We start from the raw sequence: 22,690 nt of genomic DNA, 5'->3' as shown, positions 1-22,690 counted from the left end.
GCATCCTGTCTAGTTCTCCTTGCTCTCCCGTACCCCACCCTGCTCAGAAGAGTTGTAAAGACAACTTCCACGCGAGCTACTTCGCGAACATCACAAAAACCCCTACAACAGCGGAAGTCTATCACAGTTTTACTGTTCTCATTCAGACATTTTCTTTTTCACACTTGATTACTTTTAAGAATGAACATCCTGCCAATGAGCAATTCTCAGTCACCAGCGAGTAACGTCATCAACAAAATACACATCAACACCGCTAAAAGTCGGCTGATACGACATAGTTCCACTAAGATCACCTAACTTGCCTCCTTCCCCTTTGAAACACACACAGTCGCCCTTTAAGAAACGAATACGAAACAATTGAATATTCGGCTACAAAGTTGAGGCCGGAAAGAACGTTTGATACGGGAACTTGAATAACCTTCAATAAACTTCAGTGATGTCAAGTAATCAGTGTCTCAATCACTGATTCTGATATTTTATACATATGACTGAGTAACGTTGCGGAAAAAAACATACAACAGCAGCATTTTTAAATACTAAGCAAAATTTGAATACTTCATTCCCCACGAGAAACCAGATCTAAGATACAGACAATGCATATGGATTCAAAATGCGTCAACAAAGATTATGCCTCTATTATGTATCGAATACGTACCTCAGCTCAGACCTTCACCTCAGCTGATCAAACAGAAAACTATGATTCAGATGGTCTCAGATGACTTGCTAGCCTATGGAGAATAGATTACAACATACACGAGTCGTTGAGAAATATTGGAAAAGTCTGAGTTTATGAATCGACTAGGCCCTTACCATGTATAGAAAATGACTGACAGCGAAACCAAAAGTTTTAAGTACAAATAATCAAATAGGGAATTTTCCCTCATTCCATGAAAGATCAGCGCATCTGGCTCGTGACCTCCTAATATTAATCTGGCTTGTACACGTGATCAATGCAATAGTGTAAGAGAAAGGATTCGAAACGTCGTCTGTATGTTGCTGACTTGATTACTTGGTATATATTTTGTGTTAGTTTTGCATCTTTGATTACGAATACAACTTTATTGCGCAAGTATTAAACGCCAAATGACTATCAGCTATGTCAATCCGTGACACATCCTGTCTAGTTCTCTTTGCTCTCACTTACCCCACCCTGCTCAGAAGAGCTGTAAAGACAGTTTCCTCGCAGGCTACTTCGCGAATATCACGAAAGCCCCTACAACAGCGGAAGTCTATCACAGTTTACTGTTCTCGTTCAGACATTTTCTTTTTCACACTTGAATAGTTTTAAGGATTTTTATCGTGACAATAAGGAATTCTCAGTCACCAGCGAGTAAAGTCATCAACAAAGTACACATTAACACCGCTAAAAGTCGGATACGACATAGCTCCACTAAGATCGCCTAACTTGCCTCCTTCCCTTTGAAAAACACACAGTCGCCCTTTGAAAACTAAATACGGAACAATTGAATATTCGGCTATAAAGTTGAAGCCGGAAAGCACGTTTGATACGGGAAGTTGAATGACCTTTAATAAACTTCAGTGATATCAAGTGATCAATGTCTCAATTTCTGGATATTTTATACATATGACTGAGTAACGTTGAGAAAAAACAAATACAACAGCAGCATTTTTAGATATTAAGCAAAATTTGAATACTTCATTCCCCACGAGAAACCAGATCTAGCATACAGACAATGTATGTGGATTCAAAATTCGTCTTATGTATCGAATACGTACCTCAGCTCAGACCTTCACCTCAGCTGATCAGACAGAAAACTATGATTCAGATGGTCGAAGATGACTTGCTAGCCTATGGAGAACAGATTAGAGCAATTACTACATGAGTCGTTGAGAAACATTGGAAAAGTCTGAAAGGAAAGGAAAGGTCTTTGCCGTGTGTAGAAAATGAGTGAGAGCGAAACCAAAAGTTTTAAGTACAAATAATCAAATAGGGAATTTTCCCTCATTCCATGAGACATCAGCGCATCTGGCTCGTGACCTCATAATATTAATGTGGCTTGTACACGTGATCAATAGTGTAAGAGAAAGGATTCGAAAAGTCGCCTGTATGTTACTCACTTGATTACTTGGTATTTTTTCTTAGTTTTTCATCTTTGATTACGAATACAACTTTATTGCGCACGTATTTAAACACCAAATGACTATCAGCTATCCGTGACGCATCCTGTCTAGTTCTCCTTGCTCTCCCGTACCCCACCCTGCTCAGAAGAGTTGTAAAGACAACTTCCACGCGAGCTACTTCGCGAACATCACAAAAACCCCTACAACAGCGGAAGTCTATCACAGTTTTACTGTTCTCATTCAGACATTTTCTTTTTCACACTTGATTACTTTTAAGAATGAACATCCTGCCAATGAGCAATTCTCAGTCACCAGCGAGTAACGTCATCAACAAAATACACATCAACACCGCTAAAAGTCGGCTGATACGACATAGTTCCACTAAGATCACCTAACTTGCCTCCTTCCCCTTTGAAACACACACAGTCGCCCTTTAAGAAACGAATACGAAACAATTGAATATTCGGCTACAAAGTTGAGGCCGGAAAGAACGTTTGATACGGGAACTTGAATAACCTTCAATAAACTTCAGTGATGTCAAGTAATCAGTGTCTCAATCACTGATTCTGATATTTTATACATATGACTGAGTAACGTTGCGGAAAAAAACATACAACAGCAGCATTTTTAAATACTAAGCAAAATTTGAATACTTCATTCCCCACGAGAAACCAGATCTAAGATACAGACAATGCATATGGATTCAAAATGCGTCAACAAAGATTATGCCTCTATTATGTATCGAATACGTACCTCAGCTCAGACCTTCACCTCAGCTGATCAGACAGAAAACTATGATTCAGATGGTCTCAGATGACTTGCTAGCCTATGGAGAATAGATTACAGCATACACGAGTCGTTGAGAAATATTGGAAAAGTCTGAGTTTATGAATCGACTAGGCCCTTACCATGTATAGAAAATGACTGACAGCGAAACCAAAAGTTTTAAGTACAAATAATCAAATAGGGAATTTTCCCTCATTCCATGAAAGATCAGCGCATCTGGCTCGTGACCTCCTAATATTAATCTGGCTTGTACACGTGATCAATGCAATAGTGTAAGAGAAAGGATTCGAAACGTCGTCTGTATGTTGCTGACTTGATTACTTGGTATATATTTTGTGTTAGTTTTGCATCTTTGATTACGAATACAACTTTATTGCGCAAGTATTAAACGCCAAATGACTATCAGCTATGTCAATCCGTGACACATCCTGTCTAGTTCTCCTTGCTCTCACTTACCCCACCCTGCTCAGAAGAGCTGTAAAGACAGTTTCCTCGCAGGCTACTTCGCGAACATCACGAAAGTCCCTACAACAGCGGAAGTCTATCAAGTTTACTGTTCTCGTTCAGACATTTTCTTTTTCACACTTGATTACTTTTTAAGGATTAATATCGTGACAATGAGCAATTCTCAGTCACCAGCGAGTAAAGTCATCAACAAAGTACACATTAACACCGCTAAAAGTCGGATACGACATAGCTCCACTAAGATCGCCTAACTTGCCTCCTTCCGCTTTGAAAAACACACAGTCGCCCTTTGAAAACAAAATACGAAACAACTGAATATTCGGCCATAAAGTTGAGGTCGGAAAGCACGTTTGATACGGGAAGTTGAATGACCTTTAATAAACTTCAGTGATATCAAGTGATCAGTGTCGCAATTTCTGGATATTTTATACATATGACCGAGTAACGTTGAGAAGAAACACAAACAACAGCAGCATTTTTAAATATAAAACAAAATTTGAATACTTCATTCCCCACGAGAAACCAGATCTAACCTGCAGACAATGCATATGGATTCAAAATGCGTCAACAAAAATAGCCTGCGAACAGGTTCCCAATGGGGTAGCCCGAAAACACTGACCCCCGGTCCGCGGACCCCCACTACGGACCGGGTCCACGGACTACCCCTAAGGGTCTCCTCTACAGACCACCCCCCCCCCCCAAAATAGAATAAAAATAAGAAATAAATACTTCACTTTAAAAAAAAAGCCTACAAGCTTCTTTCAGTGTAAGGAGATGCCGACGGCAAAAAGAAGGAAAATTGTTACCTTCCATTCGTGGTTCCATCTGGCCGTGGAAGATGTGTTTTTAGGTAGCTCAAGCTTGCTTGTATCTGTAGCCTGGAATGAGCCCACGAATACACGGGAGACTGGGCTGAACAAAATGGTGGAGGGGAAGGAGTACAAATTTCGAGGTTTCCCGGAGGGTTTCTGGAGTCCCGGGCCTGGAGGCGTTTACGGTCTTTCATATACAGTATGGCCATAACAAAGGAAATGGCAACGTCTAATGATATAACTTGCGCCCGATGAAACCAGGAATGTCACATTTGCAAAATGTAACGTTCGAAATTTCGCCGACCCGATCTATTAGACAACCCATAACTGAAATATTTACTTCTTATTACTTCTTAGGAATTCCTAGGAATTCCTAGGAATCTAAGGTGTGAATTTTCACGGTAATTCGGACTCGGAATTCCTAGGAATTCCTAGGAATTCCAAGTTTACATAGAGCTGACTTGGAATTCCAACTGAAATATACTCACCTTGAAAATTCCTTAAAATTCCCAAAAATTCCTAGGAATTTCTGAGAATAACTTGGAATTTGTAGGATTTTTTGAGAATAGGTTGGAATTTTTTGGAAAATCTGAGAAAAACTGGGAATTTTGTATCATTTGTAGGTCAGACAAAATTTTGATGATTAATGCCCGGCATTAAAATAACAAATAAAGTCACTGATATCACATTAAACAGGTTTTAAATCAATGGTTTATTACATTTGCTTTCATGAATTTATACATAAGATTAACTATCCTGTTTCTTTTTCATTACATCAAGAATCAAAAGCAAAACTGAAAACAGATATGATGGTCAAACTTTTACATGTTTGATAAAAAGAGAACTCTTCCAGATAATTTACTTACTTTTTTGGTTTAGAAATCCAACAATTTTCCATTCACAAGATTGTAGCTTAAATTATTGTTATTATGTGGAACAAATCTGGATTTTCATGATTGTAAGGAATCAATGGTAAGAACAGAACTGAAACACTCCTTAAAATTAAAAAAGGCTGAGTTTGGGCAAACTTAGCTGCTGTTCAGTTATTTCTGTTGATTCTGCAGCTTCTTTTGTTGCCCTCTAATTAGGGTGTCAACAGCTAGCCTCTTAATCGTCATCTTTGTTGTATGACACCTAAAACAAATTTAAAAAAATACATTACATTGCGATATATATGAGGTACTGTAAGACTGAGATCCAAATATTTATGTGCTCACAGTTTAATACATGCAGCTAATTAAGACCTGACTGTAAGCTGGTTGAAATGTTAAAAGAGAAGACTTGATAATTGTGAAGGTGCTTGTATACTATTGATAAATATGTTACATAAATCTTGAGCTTACAGTTGATTAAATCAAGGTTTTCCTTCTTCTGTCAGTGTATCAACAACTCTCGAATTGGAGGATATATATCACGGTTTTTAGCCAAATTTAGACATTAGAAATATTAAAAAAAGACACTTAAAACATTAAAGGAACATTTAAATAATAGAGTAAACACAAAAGAATATACGGATGGACAAAAATTGAAGATCAACACGGATTGCCATACAGTCAGGCTGAAACACACAGGAGACACGTATCAAACTCATGCACACTGCGGCTGCCTCGTCGGAGTTTTTGTGAAGAACTTTGACTGGGATCAGAGAGAACTGCTATATTTGTTTCGTTTGAACAAGTGTGGCGAGAGAAACTACTTGTTATTCGCAAATCAAATTGTTTAGGCACGCACTGACTGGGCAACCTAAATTGTTTCAACTTTGCTTTAGCCAGAATTAATTTCATACCATGACTGAGTGACCCACTCGTGTATGATTCGTGATGATAAAGTTCATTGAAAAGCTTCTGTCTAAATACAAGAATTTACTTTGTATAATATAAGGTTACTTGAATTCGATTACTCACCAAATAATTTTGTATACGGCTAATCTGCCCTTTGAATTTTTCCCCGTTGAAACATCCACAGTGAGACTTTCTTTTAGCTCCAAATCTTCGCCAAGAATAACTTGTTTCTCGTTAATGACACTCACCCTGTTTTCTTCTGGTCACAGGACCGCAGCAAAAACCATTTTGATATAATTTTGGAAGTGAAATCTACTAAAACGCACGAGCGATCAACCGTTAACGCTGAATTCAAAGATGGGCGCCAAAAGAGAATGAATAACGCGATCTTTGTCACGTTCAGTCACGAGGATAGTCAGGTGAAAATTGGCGTGCTGTGATTGGTTCCGTTGATCAGTTGAGGAGAGAATGGAACTGGAGAAGAAGGAGAGAGAGACTGGCAACGAGGCTGCCGCACCAGTCGCTTTCGATGGCAAGTCTGTTTCCCTTTCCACGCTATTTTGGTGGTCTTTTGAAAGATGGGTTTTGCTTCAAAAGGAAAAAACTACACAAACTTTTTACGAAGAAATCAAGGAGGAAAATGGAACGTACTTTAACTGGTTGATCTGTTCCCGACGGTTGTCAAGATAACAAAGGATCGTGAGGCACTTAAATCAAGTTCAATGCAAAGGTAAGGAATCCAATTTTATAGGGATTTTCTGTTATGATAAGCTATAATTGTAAATAAATCAAACTAAGCGATGCATTGTGTGCTCTTTAAAAACCCCAAAAGCCGAAATTCACCTGAAAGGTTTCAAATCGACTTGAGGAAACGAGATAAATTCTGCGAAATAAGCTTAAGCTTGTTGTATTAGTCCACCAAATCTATTTTGAGAGCCCACATGTTTCAACACCCAGTCAGCACAATGCAGCAAGTATAAATTTGCAATGCTTGTCATTTTTTCCTTTGAATTATTTATAAGGATTAACATGATATGAGGTCTATAGTCTTTTCAATACATCAAAATGTAGGGTTTTTTTATTTGCATTGTCATTTATTTATTTGTTTCCCACTGACTCAATCTTTTTGATTCGTTTGATTTTGTTGTGTTGTGAATTAAAGTGACCGCAAGGACAAGGAAATACAAGAAACATATTGATGATCCCACTATACCCATACCAAAATCTACAAGATTCGACCACATAAATTGCTTAAAGCAGTCTTCACAGGCCTGTTGATGTCATCTCCCTCTCTTGCATCACTTTTTGCTGGAGATCATTTCCAGCACCATGAACAGAACACCTCAGAGTCTTCAGCTCACCTGAGTGAGATGGCTGTTGGCAAAAATGTTGTGGATGACTTTGATGGATTGTGGAGTCAACCTTTATGCAAGAATTGAAGCTTCACAGAAGCATTTGATGAAATGGAGTTGCCTATACCTGAAAAGACTACAGAAATACCAATTGATGTAATACACAACAACTCAGATTTGTCCACAGACAGTGATTCAGATAATGATGTTGAAGTTTCTAGTTCTGACTCCTCTGGAGAATTTGAGAACTCTGACACTGATGGCCATTCACTTGACTCCCCTGATGAAAGTGAAACTAATGGTTCCCAAGAAGAAAACATTTTCTACCAAAGAATATGCCTGTACGGCTATTCTGGCCTTAATTTCAAGACATTGTATGACAATGAGAGGCTGCTAAAGGTATCGCTGTTTTAATGAAACTACCGGTAATTTGTCCAGAGAATGTCACAGTACAGTTTTACAAATGTACAGCAGGTGTGTGGAAACTGTGAGCTTTTCATTTATGACATCTGAGAGAGATGTCTTCCTCTTTTTTCTAAAGTCAAAAAGGATCAAGTCAAAAATTGTTCAACAGTGGGCTGTGATGGGTATGTGTGTGAATCTACAATTATATTAAATATATACGTGCATATATATACTTTTGGTTTTATTGAAATTGTAAATAATATATATTCATTTATGCTGACAGGAATTTTTTGCTTAATCTATTTATCAAATCTAAGAGCACCCATTTTTCTATCAGTTAAACTCTGGGTGTTTGATTTAAGGGTTCATATGGGCACATATACACTAACAAATCATGTTGGATCTAAAAAGCAATGTTATCAGTGCTACAGTTTTATGTTGAGTTGTTAGACTTAAACTGGAATTAATGTACATTTGTTTGGAAATAATTACCTTGGAGCTTGACAACAATAAAAAGGTATGGAACTCCAGAGAAATGATCGTGTTGATTTTTACCAATATACGGAAACTGATTCATGCACTGAGTTCATCTTTAATTTTGACACTGGAAATTTATAGAAATTTCCAACAATATTTCATGTGTTTTAGCTATTCCCCAAAATTCCTAGATATTCCAAACACATTTTTTAAAACACTCTGGGAAATAATAGGAGTTCCAAGGATTATTCCCAATAATTCCCAGTCATACTTTTCACTATTCCCAAATATTCCCAGAAATTCCAAGGTCTTGGATTAGCATAATTTGCATGGCTTGGAATAACTTGGAATTCCTAGGAATTCCCAATAATTCCCAGTCATACTTCCACTATTCCCAAATATTCCCAGAAATTCCAAGGTCTTCGATAAAGTACAATTTGCATGTCTTGGAATAACTTGGAATTCCTAGGAATTCCCAGACTACTGGGAATTTATTTCGCAGGGGCTGAACTTTCTTTGACAAAGAAAGGACATAAATGTAACAGATAACATCTTCTTTTAGTACATCCACCGGTCTTTCCAGCTTTAGGGCAAAACTCTAGACGTACATCTAACTTCACAATCACTATCATTTCCCCGGCCTGGTTTGACTTAAATAGTTACGGAAACATTTTGATGAATTCCAGCGCGCCAAACTCTAAAACAAATTTACGGTTGCTTTGGGAAAGAAGTAATACTGCACGGTCCAGATCCAGTTCTCCTCCATTTTCCACGAGACACTCAACAAACTCTTCCAGTGCTGTTTTTCGTGTGGCCCCCTCCATGTTGTTTCCAAGAAAGTTTTCAAGAATTCCAAGGACATCTGTGATTTGAGCCTGGAAACGTTCCGTCCGAAAGCCATGAAACAGCATCATGTAAGCATCATGATATGTCACACCACTCTATAAGCCCCTTAAGCTGCAATTAAGGGTGTTTTTAGGAGGTCATACTGTTGCTATGGTAACCTATTGTGTCACGAAAATGATAACAACGTGTTCACCAATGATTGGGCAGTTTTTTGGATACCGTGATTGTAGCATCAAGTGATAGAGTGGTTATAATGACCCATCAAATCTAAGTGTTGGAAACTGTTTTGAGTCACCTTTAAAGGGAATCCGAGCTTCTCATACGTATGCACTGAGCTTTGCTTCTGCATGTCTTCCATAAACTCACAGCTCTTGCTCTGGACACTCACCTTTCTCATGCTCTGGACATTTTTAATACTTTGTAATCGATTTGAAGTCAATAATTAAATAGAAATATCAAAATGTTGACACTTAAATTACACTTTAAAAAATCCAACTCACAAGATTTTGGTTGGTCAAATCAAACAAAACCAGCAAAACACTTCATGTGATATATAGATGTAGCCAAGCCTCAAAGCAGCGCTCCTGGACCGGGTTGTTCAAATTCCATTAAGCAAATTCCATTGAGCTAACCCAGGATAAGCAAAAATTATTTTGATATGAGTCTTGTAAATTTGCAGTGAGGTTTTCTGAGTTGTGTCCTGGTGTACTGGTACACAGAGGGAATAACCATTGTACTCCTTTCTTTACGAACCTTTGTTTAGCTGCTGAACATTGTTGGGTCTTTTGGAGTTTTATAAACGTGCGAGCCAGCGAGCCATGCGAACCAAAGGGCGAGCCATGCGAGCCTGTAAGGGCCAATTTCCAATTCCCTCGGTTTCAATAGGCAAGATTCACTCTAGTTCACTGACTTTAATTCAACTAACACTCCAATAAGACGCTCCTGTTTGCTTGTACATAATTCCATCAATCGTCCGCGTCTTTAGCCGTCTTATCCGTCGTTACTTCGAGTGAATCGCATACACAACTACAACGTTTGCCGACGTTCGCCATTACATGCACACTCGAAAAGATCACGAGACTTAAAAGCGGGAACAAAACGGCGGGAAAAATACATGAACAATACAGGGAACCCAGCAACAGAGCCCTAGAACAAATGTTAAGATTTTTTATTTGTTACATTTATATTTACATGAGAATAAGAACAAGAGCAACGGAACAAAATGAATAAGATCGCAGTGTTAAATTCTTGCAATATTAAATTCTAAGGGAAGAGACAACCACATGCAGCAGTCAGCCAACCGACAAAGTTTTGATAACTCTGATTCACTAAAGAGCGAACCTGTTAAAATTACGCGATTCGCTCACCATTCTTGACGCCAATACACGGAGTTGCCCTGAAGTACTGTTCTCTTTTTTCTTGAATGATTTTCAACGTGGATATCAATGAATGACAGGTGCCAATGGATACCATTCACCTATCCATTCGAGTAGCGGTGGGGCGGTGGAGCCGTACGTTTCTCTCAGAAAATTTTCTTTACTTTAGTCTTGAACCTTAATAAATTTTTGACGCATTGTTTTTATTTTTTGCGGATCCTGGGCGATTTGAATAGACAAAATTTTCTCCAAACAACAAAAATATGAAACAAAGAAAAAAATTCATCACACTCAGGGCAGCCATTACTATGACGCAAGACTTGGCACGATGTACAGATGTTTAGAGCATTTTTCATATTTGCCGCAACAGTAATAGTTCTGGTAACCGAAGCACTTTTGTAGCTAAATTTAAGGTGGCTCGGACCAGTTTTCAGGTTTTTGACGGCTCACAACTTTGTAAGAATAGAACAAACAGGCAGACCAGGGCCACTGTATTATTTTTGTAGGTTTGGATTGTATAATTTATACTTGACCTAAAACAGCTGTTATTTTGTCGTCAGCAGGTACCATGGCAACATTGTAAAAGGATTTTCCAGACCTGATTTTTCGCTCATGACAATAATAACTAAAAAATTAACCAGGTGACCCCCAGTTTTTTTTTTAATCAATATCTTTTGGCATCAGAAAATGAAAGTGCACAACAATTTTAAAATAATTTTACGGAGCCGATTTCTTGTAAACTTGGAAAAACGACAATTTGCACAGAGTGCAAATTTCCTTCCGTAGAATTTTTTTAATTTTTTTTTCCTGACGCTTCCTCTCAATAATAATGATATATTAAAACAATAAAAAGAAGGGGTCACCGGGCTTGTTTTCATGTAAAAGCCTTCGCGAGTTCCGTTATTCCCACGCGCGTAGACACGCACTCAAAAATCCAGACTTTATAAGATCAGCAGTTGCTCATGAGCTGTTTTGACTACCGCTGACTGCTTCGTGTGCCCGCGCGGGCGAGCGGGCTCCGAACAGGTGTTTTGTTTTGTTTGCTGCTAAAACATCATTTACAGTTGTAGTTGTCGTTAAAGACAACCTCCTGGGCTTACTCTGTAGGGTTTTTACACAAATTCTGGGTAGATTTGCTATGTTTTGCCAGTCCTTTATACGCTCTTGGTGGCTGTCACGATCGATCGAGTTTCCTTTGAAATTTGGGAAACGTTGAATTCCCGAAACAATTTTCCTTAAATACACAAAATTGACTAAAGTTGTTCCAGCAGGTAAAGCCTCCTTTATATGCGAATTTCGTCTCCAACTGTACAAAAGTGACCTTGCGCGAAAACAGCCACGCGCCGCCATATTTGTTTTGGTCTTGCGGGTTTAAATCTCGCGCCTCTATCGTGCGTGTTTCTCACGCGCGACGCACGATGGTGATCTACTTTCCGCGCGAGAAAACTGGTACCTTAAAATTAATTTCCCAGGGAAGGGGCCCCCAGGGAAAGAGAGAGTACCCTGGGAGCGAGGTTGTACCCAGGGTCATCTCCGCTTTCAAGATGGCGGTCGGGCGGTTTGTAGCGATAGTTCTAATAGTTTAGTGATAGTCGGGCGCGAGATCTATGTTTCTTGGTGAAAAGTCGACGACCTTCCAGACCAATTGAAGAAAAAAAAATACTCGCAAAAATGGCTCGCATGACTCGCATGACTCGCATGGCTCGCATGGCTCGCACCGTGGTTCGCATGGCTCGCTGGCTCGCAGATTTAGCAGACCCGGTCTTTTGTATCGGTTCTTATGAACCGGTACACGAGGACAGAACCGTTTTCTGTTTATATTGTTTGGCTCTCTCTTTTGAGTTCGAATGACGTAAAACTGCACAAAAGATAAGCAGTGAAAAACATTTTTTACAAGAATAATTTATATTTCAGTCAACGTTTAATCCTGGGTTAGCATTAACTGGCTTCCAAAAACCCAGGCCTGACCTAGCTCGAGCCTGCAATCCATCAGAAACCCACTATTTGGTCAGCAGTCAACTTAAAAACACGACCTCGATGAGCTCTTAACTTGAGCCCGCAATATCACAGGAAAAAAAGTGAAATACCAGGGGCGGACAGTCCCAGGGGCGGGGGAGAACAGTCTGCGACGCCTGGCACTTTTTTTGTGTTTGGATCATCCACCAAAAAGTGACGTCACATCCGGTAAAAAAGCGGGCTGAGCGGCAAAATCAAATTTGAATGCGACATAATCGTTGTCTCAGTAAGTAAAATGGTTATATTTCGTAATCGGCGGGATATTTCTAACGTTTTATTTGGCCATGAGAAACAAAATTTTGTCGTCTTCCTCGTCATATCGTTTGATTGAGGAAAAGAACGATTATTTATTCAAAAACACGCTGTTTTGAAGGCGTGTGTTTTTACGAAATGTCGTCGTTTCTTCTTCGCTGAATTTCACCAGAGCCATCGTTTGCGTGGAAATAATGATTTGTAGGTAAGTTGCACTCAATTCAAATATCCTATTCTCTTAGGTAGGCATTACACTAAGAGAAAAGCGCTGTGTCAGTTTTCTAGACGTGGGAGAACCTATTTAACAGAAGCCCATTTTTCAAATTTTCCCTTGACAAACACTTGAGAGTAACGTAGAGGTGTTAATCGTATCACACTGTAAGAATAGACCCACACACATAACGCGGCGGAACTTTCTTGCTGACTGACACTAACGAAAATTCATGTTCTTGCTTGTGACTCAAACTGGTGTTATAAATTCTGTTACGATTGGTTAAGAACCTTGAACAAGTAATCTTAACTTTTCCCTTGGCAATTCCTTTATTGATAAACGCTTCCTTAAACATAGGCAGGCCGTGAACCCCTTAAAAATAAACAAGATTTTCTTATGGGCGATTTAGTAATTTGGGCATCTCGTGTTTTTTTCACTTATAATCTAATTTATTTTTCCGTTTCAACAGTGTTGAGTGTCAGCGACACTATAAAGTTTCAATACTCTCCCCCCTCGGATCCTATGAGGTCAAGCATGCATGCACCTTTCATTTCTTCAATTCCTTTCATTTGCCTTGTTTGCTGACCAAGTTCCTTATCTTTTAACACCTAACTATCATACTTGCAGCTTATTTTGAAAGGTTACTCACACATTTTGCCTTATTTTGAATGTGCTTTCTCTATAGAAGCTTACATCAAGACATTTCAGTCCCAGGGAATGACAGAACACTAGCAATTCTGACAATTCTCTCTCATAGAGTTCAATTATTTTAATTCATCACACTTTCAATGTGCGATCTTAACAAACTGTTTGCAAACAGTAATGAAATATCATGCCCCAACATCCAGCCATAAAAGGAAGTCTGGGAACAGGTAGTAGGAACAATGACACTGCCAGGCTGGTGAATGTTACAAGCTATTATGAACTCATGTCTGACAATGATGAGTGACCATGAAACATGGTGCGGTTAAACTGAACACCCAGACTGCGAGTGACATTGCTAGTGTTAGTGTTATGAAAGTGATCGCTAGCTAGTAGTGTCTGTGAACTTGGACCAGACCAGAAAAGACAAGGTTCAATACCTGAAGTTGACTTAGAGTAACAAGTTTGTACTCAAAAACTGAAGCTGCCTGATCAGACCAGTCTTACAGCCAGCTTCATCACAACTTGTCAAAAGTTCCTGAATTGTGTATGTGGGAGGACTCCATGTAATGACATATATGGGGAAGCTCTGTTCAAAAGTTTTCAGGCTTCAGATATAACTATTAAAGGGTAAGGGATTTCTGACAAGTTGAATTCAGGTGTATGAAAGGGTATGGAAATCTTTCTTTTACGGATTTCCCTTTTTCTGGTTCTAAAATGTTGTTGATAATCTCTCATTTACTCTCCTGAGCCAGAATGAGGGGATTCTGATAAATTGTACTGTTCAAAGAGATATTTTAAAACTTCTCTCTACGGGTTTAGAAAAGGGATACAGTATTAAGGGGTTGGACTTTGAGATGGAGCTTCTCCATTAAGAACTATGTAGAATACCTCCCCCGCCGCCCCTCCTTGTGTAACAAGGATGTTCAAATTGTTTTCTGGAAAAAAGCAATTACCGGTAAAAAACAAAACAGTACCAATTTAAAGGATTGTGTGATTATCAATGTAAGTTCCCATTTGTATTTTGAATTAAAATGGGCCTAACGTTATCCACAACAGTATAAAATAACCATACTTTGCAGCTTCATAGAGACTCAATCTGATAATGAAAACATTACTTTTATATTTCCCTTTCCTTTGTACCTTGTGATATTTTTAGGGAAATTCTCAAAAAGTCCCTCTCCCAAAGAAAATAAAATATATAAATAAAGATAACTTTTCTTTAATCTTGAAAATGATCTCCGCAATAAAAATGTCATTCTTATGGCTCTTTATCATCTTGAAGTGTGTTGTGAAGAAACTGCTTATTAGGAAAATATAAATGTTCAACAGAAAAAATGAACAGAAAAAAAACAACAAACTCTTCTTTCAGAGGAGCTCCTATATTTTATAATTTTTGTAAACCTCTTACAGAATGCAACTTTTGGTTAGGTTGCACTTCACTGTCAAGGAAGAAATCACACCAGAGAGGCTTTGTATCTTTATTATGATTTGCATTATCAGTAAAAAAACTTCACACTTGGACAGGTCCACTGGCACTCTTACATGTATGTTAAAGATGGGAAAAGCAGGTTCAGCATCATCTAAATCAAGGGATTCTATGCCAGTGTGGGGTGTATATGCCAGGAGGTAACCACCTAAGAAAATACAAACACTAAAATTAAAATTAAACAACAACTGAGAACTTTTAGAGACCTCCATCAGTCACAAAAAGACCGAGAACCAGATCTTTTCAGTTTAACAAATTGACATCAGTTTTTCATGCATCTGTCTTGAACATTATTGATCATGAATTCTGCTGTGGATCCACGGGGCGATAGCATACACTCATCCACAAACACAGGAAAAACTGACATTGATTTGTTTTTTTTTTTAATTAACAAACTCATTGCCAAATTGTATGCTCTCGCTCATTGACACCCCTCTTAAATTACAAATTTATGTGCCTACAGGTCTGCTTATTGATGATGAAGATTAGCCAATGAGCGCACAACAATTTCTACAGTTATCGTAAAAAGTATAATTTTTCTTAGTAATGATTATTTTGTTAGTAAGAGTTTCAGAGGAAAAGTCCAGTGTAAAAATGTTATCTCAACAGAAAAGAATAATTTAGTTTAACAAGAGGAATTCAGAAGAACACTGATTAAGAAGAGAAATAAAGTGCATCTCTTGTTTGCATTTCTCTTGTGGGTATTTTCTCATTTAGCTGACCTATGAAAAACAAGATATAATGTATAATTTTTACCTCTGCTGTAAATTTTTCAAACCAGTTGTTTTCACTTTCACAGTGGTTCTTAAAAAGAATCACAAGCACACCACCCACCCCTTCAGTCCCTATTCCTACCCTACAACACTTCAGCCAGGATCCCATATCAACACCCCAACATAACTCACCATAATACTCCCATACTGCAATACAATCTTTTTTTATTATTTTGTAGAGACATACCTAGATTAAACCATCAGATCTCTGACCTTTTGGTCCACTTCATCTCGACTAGGCCACGAGAGCAATCAGTGTAAATATATTTATATTTGTTGGTCTAATTTATTATTGCTCTCAGATTTCCCCTTCCCCTTTGATGACATTAAATTGGTTTAAAAAATAAACTGCTGTAAACTAATGAGAGCAGAGACAGAAATTGAGCCATAAAATTACTACAATTTTGGTATGAGGATATTAAAATAACTATAAGTTATTAATATTCATATGTTCTATTGTAAAGAAAGTGTAACTACTTACCGGTAAATTGAACTTCATTGTCAGAGACAAAAACCTAAAAACATCTAAACACAGGTCAGTGAAGACATTGCCAGTTTTGCTTTTGCCAACAACCACTCTGCCTCAAAAATATAGAAGATAATGGCAAAATCAATAACAAAACCAACCTCTGTTAATTCAATAACCACACCAAATTCCCCTCCAAAATTCTCTTCAACGTCTTACAGTAAAATTTTGCCATTCAGCATAAATTCAACTCAATGCTTTAACATGCTTCTCTCATTAAAATTTTACCCCTTGAGTCAGAATTTGTAGGTGTATCACATAGAATTTCACAAAAGATTAAAAATGCTGTTAAACTTTTGCAAATATCTGCATCATGTGTAAAATATGCAAATGAGGTGACTGATGATGTCATACACTCAACCCAATATTACATCAAGTTGGTAGGCTTATAGTTCTACTGGAAACACACCTATGGCTATTAAAATTATACACAGCCTGTATTTTCCCATGGCAACTCACTCTTTTCTAGTCCCCTCTAACCTGAGGTCACAACTTCGACCTTATAATATTAATATGCTTGCTGAATCATGCAGATGAGGCATCATTGGCAAATATCAAAATGGAAAGCCAAAGGTGGCCAGAAAAGCCTATATTAGAGAAGGTTGAAACCCAGTATGTTGCCATGGTAACAAAACTGTTAAGCTCATATTATGGAGGACATCTGCGCATTTCATCATAATAGCACTTTTAAAGCACTGTCCCTAGGAGCCTATGGTCCTTTGTATCTGGACAATAGTTCAAAACTTGTCTGGGGGACTGGATGATCTAAATGGTAGGTGGGAGACTCCCAGAACATTGAGGAGAGTTGCAAGAAAGATTGTAAAACTAGCTCCTTGCGGGCACTCATTAGACACTAACACTACTAACATGACTGAGTTTGGACAATATATACTGGTATTATTGTTTTTTGGATACATGTAAACAATGTACTGTTACTGGTCATACAAGAGGTACCTTGCTACTGAGTTAAGTCTTAATGTGTGTATTTAAAGGAGAAGGTCACTCCAAAAATGTATATTTTTTGTCAATGCTATATGAAAACCTTGCTCTTTAAGGTTAGCCACTCACAGAAGTTTCAGCCTCTAAAGTGCAGGTTTTCCTTATGAGGTTCACCTGCAGAGAAGTCCACAATTTGAACATTGTTGCCACAATTTCAAACAGTACTCAGCAGCCAGGTCCCATTTTCGTGTCCTAATGGCTTCCGACAGTTTTTGCTGTGTGCCAGGATTCCAGCGTCTTTCTTATTCTTACGCTGGAATCCTGGCACACAGCAAAAACTGTCAAGGCTGACAACAATTCGTGCCCTCTGCCAGGACAATATAACATTCTTTTAAACAAACGCTAATTTTACACTTTTAGCATTCTCACATTCTTTCACACGTATTCTATTTAATATATGCCATTCGCTTGTTATATTCAAAATTCTTAGGTCTATTTTATCATTTCATTTTTGTCCGTTGAAGACAGCAGATTGCCTATTGAAAGCTCACAATTTTAAACAATTTTACCAGAGAACATTTTTTACCTCTTTTATAATGAATCCTGGTATCGGATCTTCCATATTTTAAGCAGACAATCACTTTAAGATCAAACGAAGGTAGAATTTTCAGCCCACCCACAATGAAGCAATCACACCTGACCTTTGTGAATTATTTGATGCATGCATATGAGACAGCCATTTTTCATTTTTCTTTATGAGATGGAAGGAAGAATATGACATTTAAACATTGATCACATAATGAACAAAAGTCCAGTTGCTACAGAGCTACATTGTCACCCACCAGATTAACAGAAGATGAGGTGGTGAAAACAGATCTTTGGAAGAGCTAAAAAAAGCTGTGTAAACAACCATCAGAGGTCTGTGTTCCCACAGCATCTCTTGTTGAGTTAATTTGACATAGAACATAACTTTAAAATCTCAAAATGGTTGAATTAACTAATTATGAAGTCCTACAAGTATGAGAATTTCAGATTGTACGATTGCAACCAAGTATGAAGTTTGATAGAGAAACAATGGTAAATCTTACAATTCTACTTAACAATATTATTGAATTGCGAGCTCAAAATTCCCATCAGGTGATAATATGGTTGATACAGCCTCAAACTATCACCTCGAAGAAGTCTGGACCTCATAGTCCAATTCTTGAAAAGGAAGACAGATGTTCTCTATTTTATTATTAATAGATAATAATTTACAGGTTAAAGCTAATTACAAGATAAAATCTGAATTCTATCCAGCATTTAATTATGAACCACTTTACAGTACCCGGGAGGGGAGGGGAGGTACTCCCAGAAAAAAAAAACCAAAACCCTTACTTTATTGATCACCAAAATCAGAGATTTTCTGTACCCTATTTATGCCCGGACCAAAAATTTTACAACCTATTTACAACCGTTGCCACTGACACAGTTGCCCTAAACATAAGTTTTGAAGCCCTTTTGTTTATGGTCTTATCAATAATGATGAAAAAGTAGTTTCTTCTAAACAACATTACCCAATTCAAGACTACAGTAGAGTACAAACCTCATACCCTATTTAAGACCAAAGTGGCCAAAATCGAGACCCTATTTATGACCAAAACAGCTGAAAAACCCTACCCTTTGGGGCCACACATACCTATATAGTGCATATAAGGGAGTAACCTTAACCCCCCTGCTCCGGGTCACAGTAGAAGTGGGTACCTGTCAAAAGTGGGGGTTAAGTTAAGAGGTAAGGATATACCATACCATTGGGAGCTAACCCTAAACAGGCCAACCCCCTCTTTTTGAACTGCCCAAAGAAGTTGATCCCCAGGCCGACATTGCAGTTGAGACAATACAGAGGAATGTACAATTAACCACTGGATGACCGAAGGAAAGTTCTACTCATCTGGACTGCTTCATCCCTTTGCTGATCTTTTCGGGGAAATCTGGTATCCCCAAAGTACGCATTTACAATGAACTCTAGCTCTCAACATAGATTATTTCTTACAGAGAAAAACGTATTCAACAAGAGATACGGAAATAGGATACTAACCTTGAGTAGACGATTTTCCACCACACGCACGTGGATACAGAGCTTCAACTGTGTTCACTTTTAGAAAAAACCGGCTTCTGTTAAACATGTTCCCATAATACACAGCGCAAACTATGGCCAGCAATACTTCATCCAGGTTGTTGTTAACATTATAGGCTATTGCACTTAGTGTTATCACCGAATCACGAACAATAAGAACCAAAAGTCGGAACAACCCCAGTTTTGCAAATGTGTAAAATCCGCCATTCGATGACAGAAGGCTCTCCGTTATTTTCCTTCAAAACAATACTAAACTGTTTTCTTTTGCCGAAAGTTCTGCTTAAAAAGTCGAAGAAATGTGCCTACAACATCTTTCTATCCTCAGTATGAAAGGACACGAACCTGATGGTTTGCAGATAGAGGAAAAACTTCCCCAATCGAAACGCCATTTTTTCGCAGTTTAAACCGGATGTGACGTCACTTTTTGGTGGATGATCCAGATACGCAAATTTCAGGAGTCTTGTGCCCCGCCCCTGGACTGGGCCAAAAAAAGTGACGTTATCCCGTCATGCATTGCTGTGCAGCCAGACCGAATGAGTTTGAGAAATGTCCCTTAGGCCCAGTTCGGACGCCGAACTTTTCATCAGCCGAACCAAATACATTGAATTAAGTACATGAAAAGTTCGGCGTTTGAATCAATTAAGAACGGCTATTTGAATTTGGAGTGGCCCAGCCGTTCTTCCCGCCTAGCTCAGACGGGAATTTTGGCTTTGGAACGGCTTTGATTCAGACGTCGAACTTTTCATGAGCCGAACCTAATGCATAAATTATCAAAACGTATCTTACAAGCAGTTTTCACTTTGCCTGAAAATCGCTGTCATTTCGATGTGATTTGGTTTAAACTAAATAAAGTTCCGCGAATTAAGTTCAACGTCTGAATCAACAGGTGTACTTTGGGTAATTTGGGTCGGTCCAAATTCGAATTAAGTTCGGCTCATGAAAAGTTCGGCGTCTGAACTGGGCCTTACTAAATCCCAGACAGAAACCGACAGGAATCAATTACTCTTCCCCGAGGTTTGTGCCGGGAGAGCATCCTGGCTCAAAAGAGTGTGGTTTTAGAGCCGAGATTTGCTGGGTAGGTTAAGCTGAAACTGAGTTTTCTCGGGCTGGTCACGGGGTATGGTGGACTGTACAAGCGAGTTTCTTTCGCGCAAATTCATTTTTTGCTTTTTCTTCGTGATGATAGCCCAGGTTATGCGAATTCCCTTTAACAAGTCGAATTAACCGGGATAAAACCTGTCTAAATACAAACACTGAACCTTGAGTTTGAATTTGCTTCCTTAAATATTGCTATGAATGAATGAATGAATGCTTTATTTAACGTGGATATACGCTTAGCTTGAGAGCTAGTTTACAGGTATTCCACCTAATAACTAATGAGAACCTAACAACTAAACAACGCTAATATCACAATTCATCAGGTAAAAATCACAAACTATATAACAGCTATAACAGCGAAATGTTAGTCACAGCTTATGTATTTGGACAGAGTTCTTGAATTCAGAACGCGTATTTTCTCGTCGAAAATTGTTACCACCGGCTTCCCGAATGAAGTTCGACGCAAGTACGACGTCTGAACCAGCCGTCGCTCCAAAGTCGCTCTAAAGTCGAACTTAATCAAATTGGTTCGGCACATGAGTGGAGCCGCGTTTGTACCGGGCCTACACTTAATAATAGCCCTGTACTTTGTATTTAATAATGGAAATAAAAATGTGGAAATAATAATAATAATAATAATAATAATAATAATAACAAAATAATAAGAAGAAGAAAAAAAAAAGAAAAAATTTGCACTCAGCGAACGGAACTTGAACCCGCACAGGGTTACCCCCACAGACCTCCATTCTGCACGTCTACCAATTTCGCCACCGCTTCATGCCTGAACACTTTTGGCAAAATATATCGTATTAACGAGTTTCTTTTTCAGCGTCCTTAGCAACTTGTTGTCAGGTGTGATCTTCCTCAAGGGATTTTGGGCGATTGTTTCGCCGGCTCCGAGGCTTAGGGGAATAAAACAAAATACATTAATTATCCATCCTTCAACCTCGATGTGATTTCTTTTGTTTTATTCCCCTAAGTAAGCCTCAGAGCTAACATGGTATTGGCCTATTTGTATGAATGATTACTATACTGAGTTGGAAGGGTCTATTTCACGGCAATTTATAGCTAATAGCCAAGTATGTCAGCCGCTTTTCCTAACGACAGTTTTCCTCATTTCTTCTGTTCTCTTCATTTCTTCTTCTTCCATCAAAATAATGCATGGATACAAAGAAGCTCAAAGAAGATATTACACGTCGGTGCGAAGATAGATATTGATTTTATTTTCGAGTGACAAAAACAGTATTCTTACTCGCTGCACTCGTTGGTAAAAGATTTTTACCACTCGAAAATAAAATTTATATCTTCAAGCCACAGTGTAATTTTCTTTTTATTATACAGACAAATTGACTGTTTGCACAAAACAACCGTGAAAAAAGCAAGAAATGACGTCATCAATATCTACACTTGTGAGGATAAGGAAAATACCCCGGAAGTAGTTTCGTATAAATTTTAGGAGTGGTGTATTTTTGACTGGCCTCAGAAGTCCTCAAAGGGCGCTAAGGGGATAAGTAAGTAGTACTTTCCAGTGAAACACTCTTGTCTAAATAATAGTCTGCTACGATTGGCAACTGATTAGTGCGCCGCGCTATTCAGACTCAGACAACAGACGCAGTTGGTGATACCGTAAATCCTCGAATTAGCGCCCCCCCCCCCCCTGGAATAAGCGCCCCTCCTATCAGCCAAAATTTAAAATAAGTACCCCCCTCCCCTCCCCCCATTTTGTGGACGAGTAATTAGACAACAAAGGATGTGTAGTTTCCCTTTCGTCCAGCGCTTTTTACACAGTCATTAGTAATTGACATCCTTATAATACAGGAAACATCAGTTCTTTTTTTTCTAAGTTGTATCCTACAATTTTTTTGTTTCAGTTTGTGTACACGTCAAGTTTAGAAAAAAAAATTACAAGTACTAACGGTGCGGCGATCTAAACTTTAGGATCAGCTTTTTATGTCGATAAACAGTTTATGTTGTTATTTACGTGCAGATGATGTATTTAAAAAATGATCATGTCAGGCCACGATTTGGGAAAAATTAAATAAGCGGCCCCCTACCCCCTCGATTAAGCGTCTCCCTCCAATAAGCACCCCCGTCTTCTCTTAAATTTGAAATAAGCACCCCGGGCGCTAATTCGAGGATTTTCGGTGTCATATTTCTGTGTGCTCTGTTTCGTGGAAGCACAAAATTTTAATTTAATAATCTTTTCATAAACTAAGGCAAAGCTACGTAAAATAGGCTCAACATAG

The 22,690-nt window shown here is 38.4% G+C and overlaps 1 protein-coding gene and 2 long non-coding RNA genes across 5 annotated transcripts; all 3 read right to left on the bottom strand.

The window, feature by feature from the left end:
• Positions 1–2,348: 2,348 nt before the first annotated feature.
• On the bottom strand, positions 2,349–3,366 carry LOC149117243 (uncharacterized). Its single transcript, XR_016203604.1, has 2 exons — positions 2,836–3,366; positions 2,349–2,513 (listed from the first exon to the last, which is right to left on the bottom strand). It is a non-coding gene; the product is annotated as an uncharacterized LOC149117243 (long non-coding RNA).
• Positions 3,367–4,838: 1,472 nt separating this feature from the next.
• On the bottom strand, positions 4,839–6,959 carry LOC149117242 (uncharacterized). Its single transcript, XR_016203592.1, has 2 exons — positions 6,050–6,959; positions 4,839–5,279 (listed from the first exon to the last, which is right to left on the bottom strand). It is a non-coding gene; the product is annotated as an uncharacterized LOC149117242 (long non-coding RNA).
• A 7,907-nt stretch (positions 6,960–14,866) lies between these two features.
• On the bottom strand, positions 14,867–19,733 carry LOC149117241 (uncharacterized). Of its 3 annotated transcripts, XM_089277232.1 has the most exons (4): positions 19,382–19,731; positions 19,308–19,341; positions 16,247–16,343; positions 14,971–15,140 (listed from the first exon to the last, which is right to left on the bottom strand). In XM_089277232.1, the coding sequence occupies exons 1-4, from the start codon at positions 19,401–19,403 to the stop codon at positions 15,102–15,104; spliced, it is 192 nt and encodes a 63-aa protein (XP_089133358.1). In that variant the 5' UTR covers positions 19,404–19,731; the 3' UTR covers positions 14,971–15,101. The 3 variants fall into 3 exon arrangements, with proteins under 3 accessions (XP_089133339.1, XP_089133358.1, XP_089133347.1); XM_089277221.1 differs by having other exon boundaries at positions 16,247–16,347; positions 19,308–19,731; XM_089277213.1 differs by lacking the exon at positions 16,247–16,343 and having other exon boundaries at positions 14,867–15,140; positions 19,308–19,733.
• Positions 19,734–22,690: the final 2,957 nt, after the last annotated feature.

This window comes from Orbicella faveolata, unplaced genomic scaffold (genome assembly GCF_042242905.1).
Source record: "Orbicella faveolata isolate gen_17 unplaced genomic scaffold, um_ofav_v1 contig_12, whole genome shotgun sequence".
NCBI lineage: Eukaryota > Metazoa > Cnidaria > Anthozoa > Scleractinia > Merulinidae > Orbicella > Orbicella faveolata.
The sequence above is the reverse complement of the archived record's forward strand: the minus strand, read 5'-3'. Positions and strand labels throughout refer to the sequence as shown.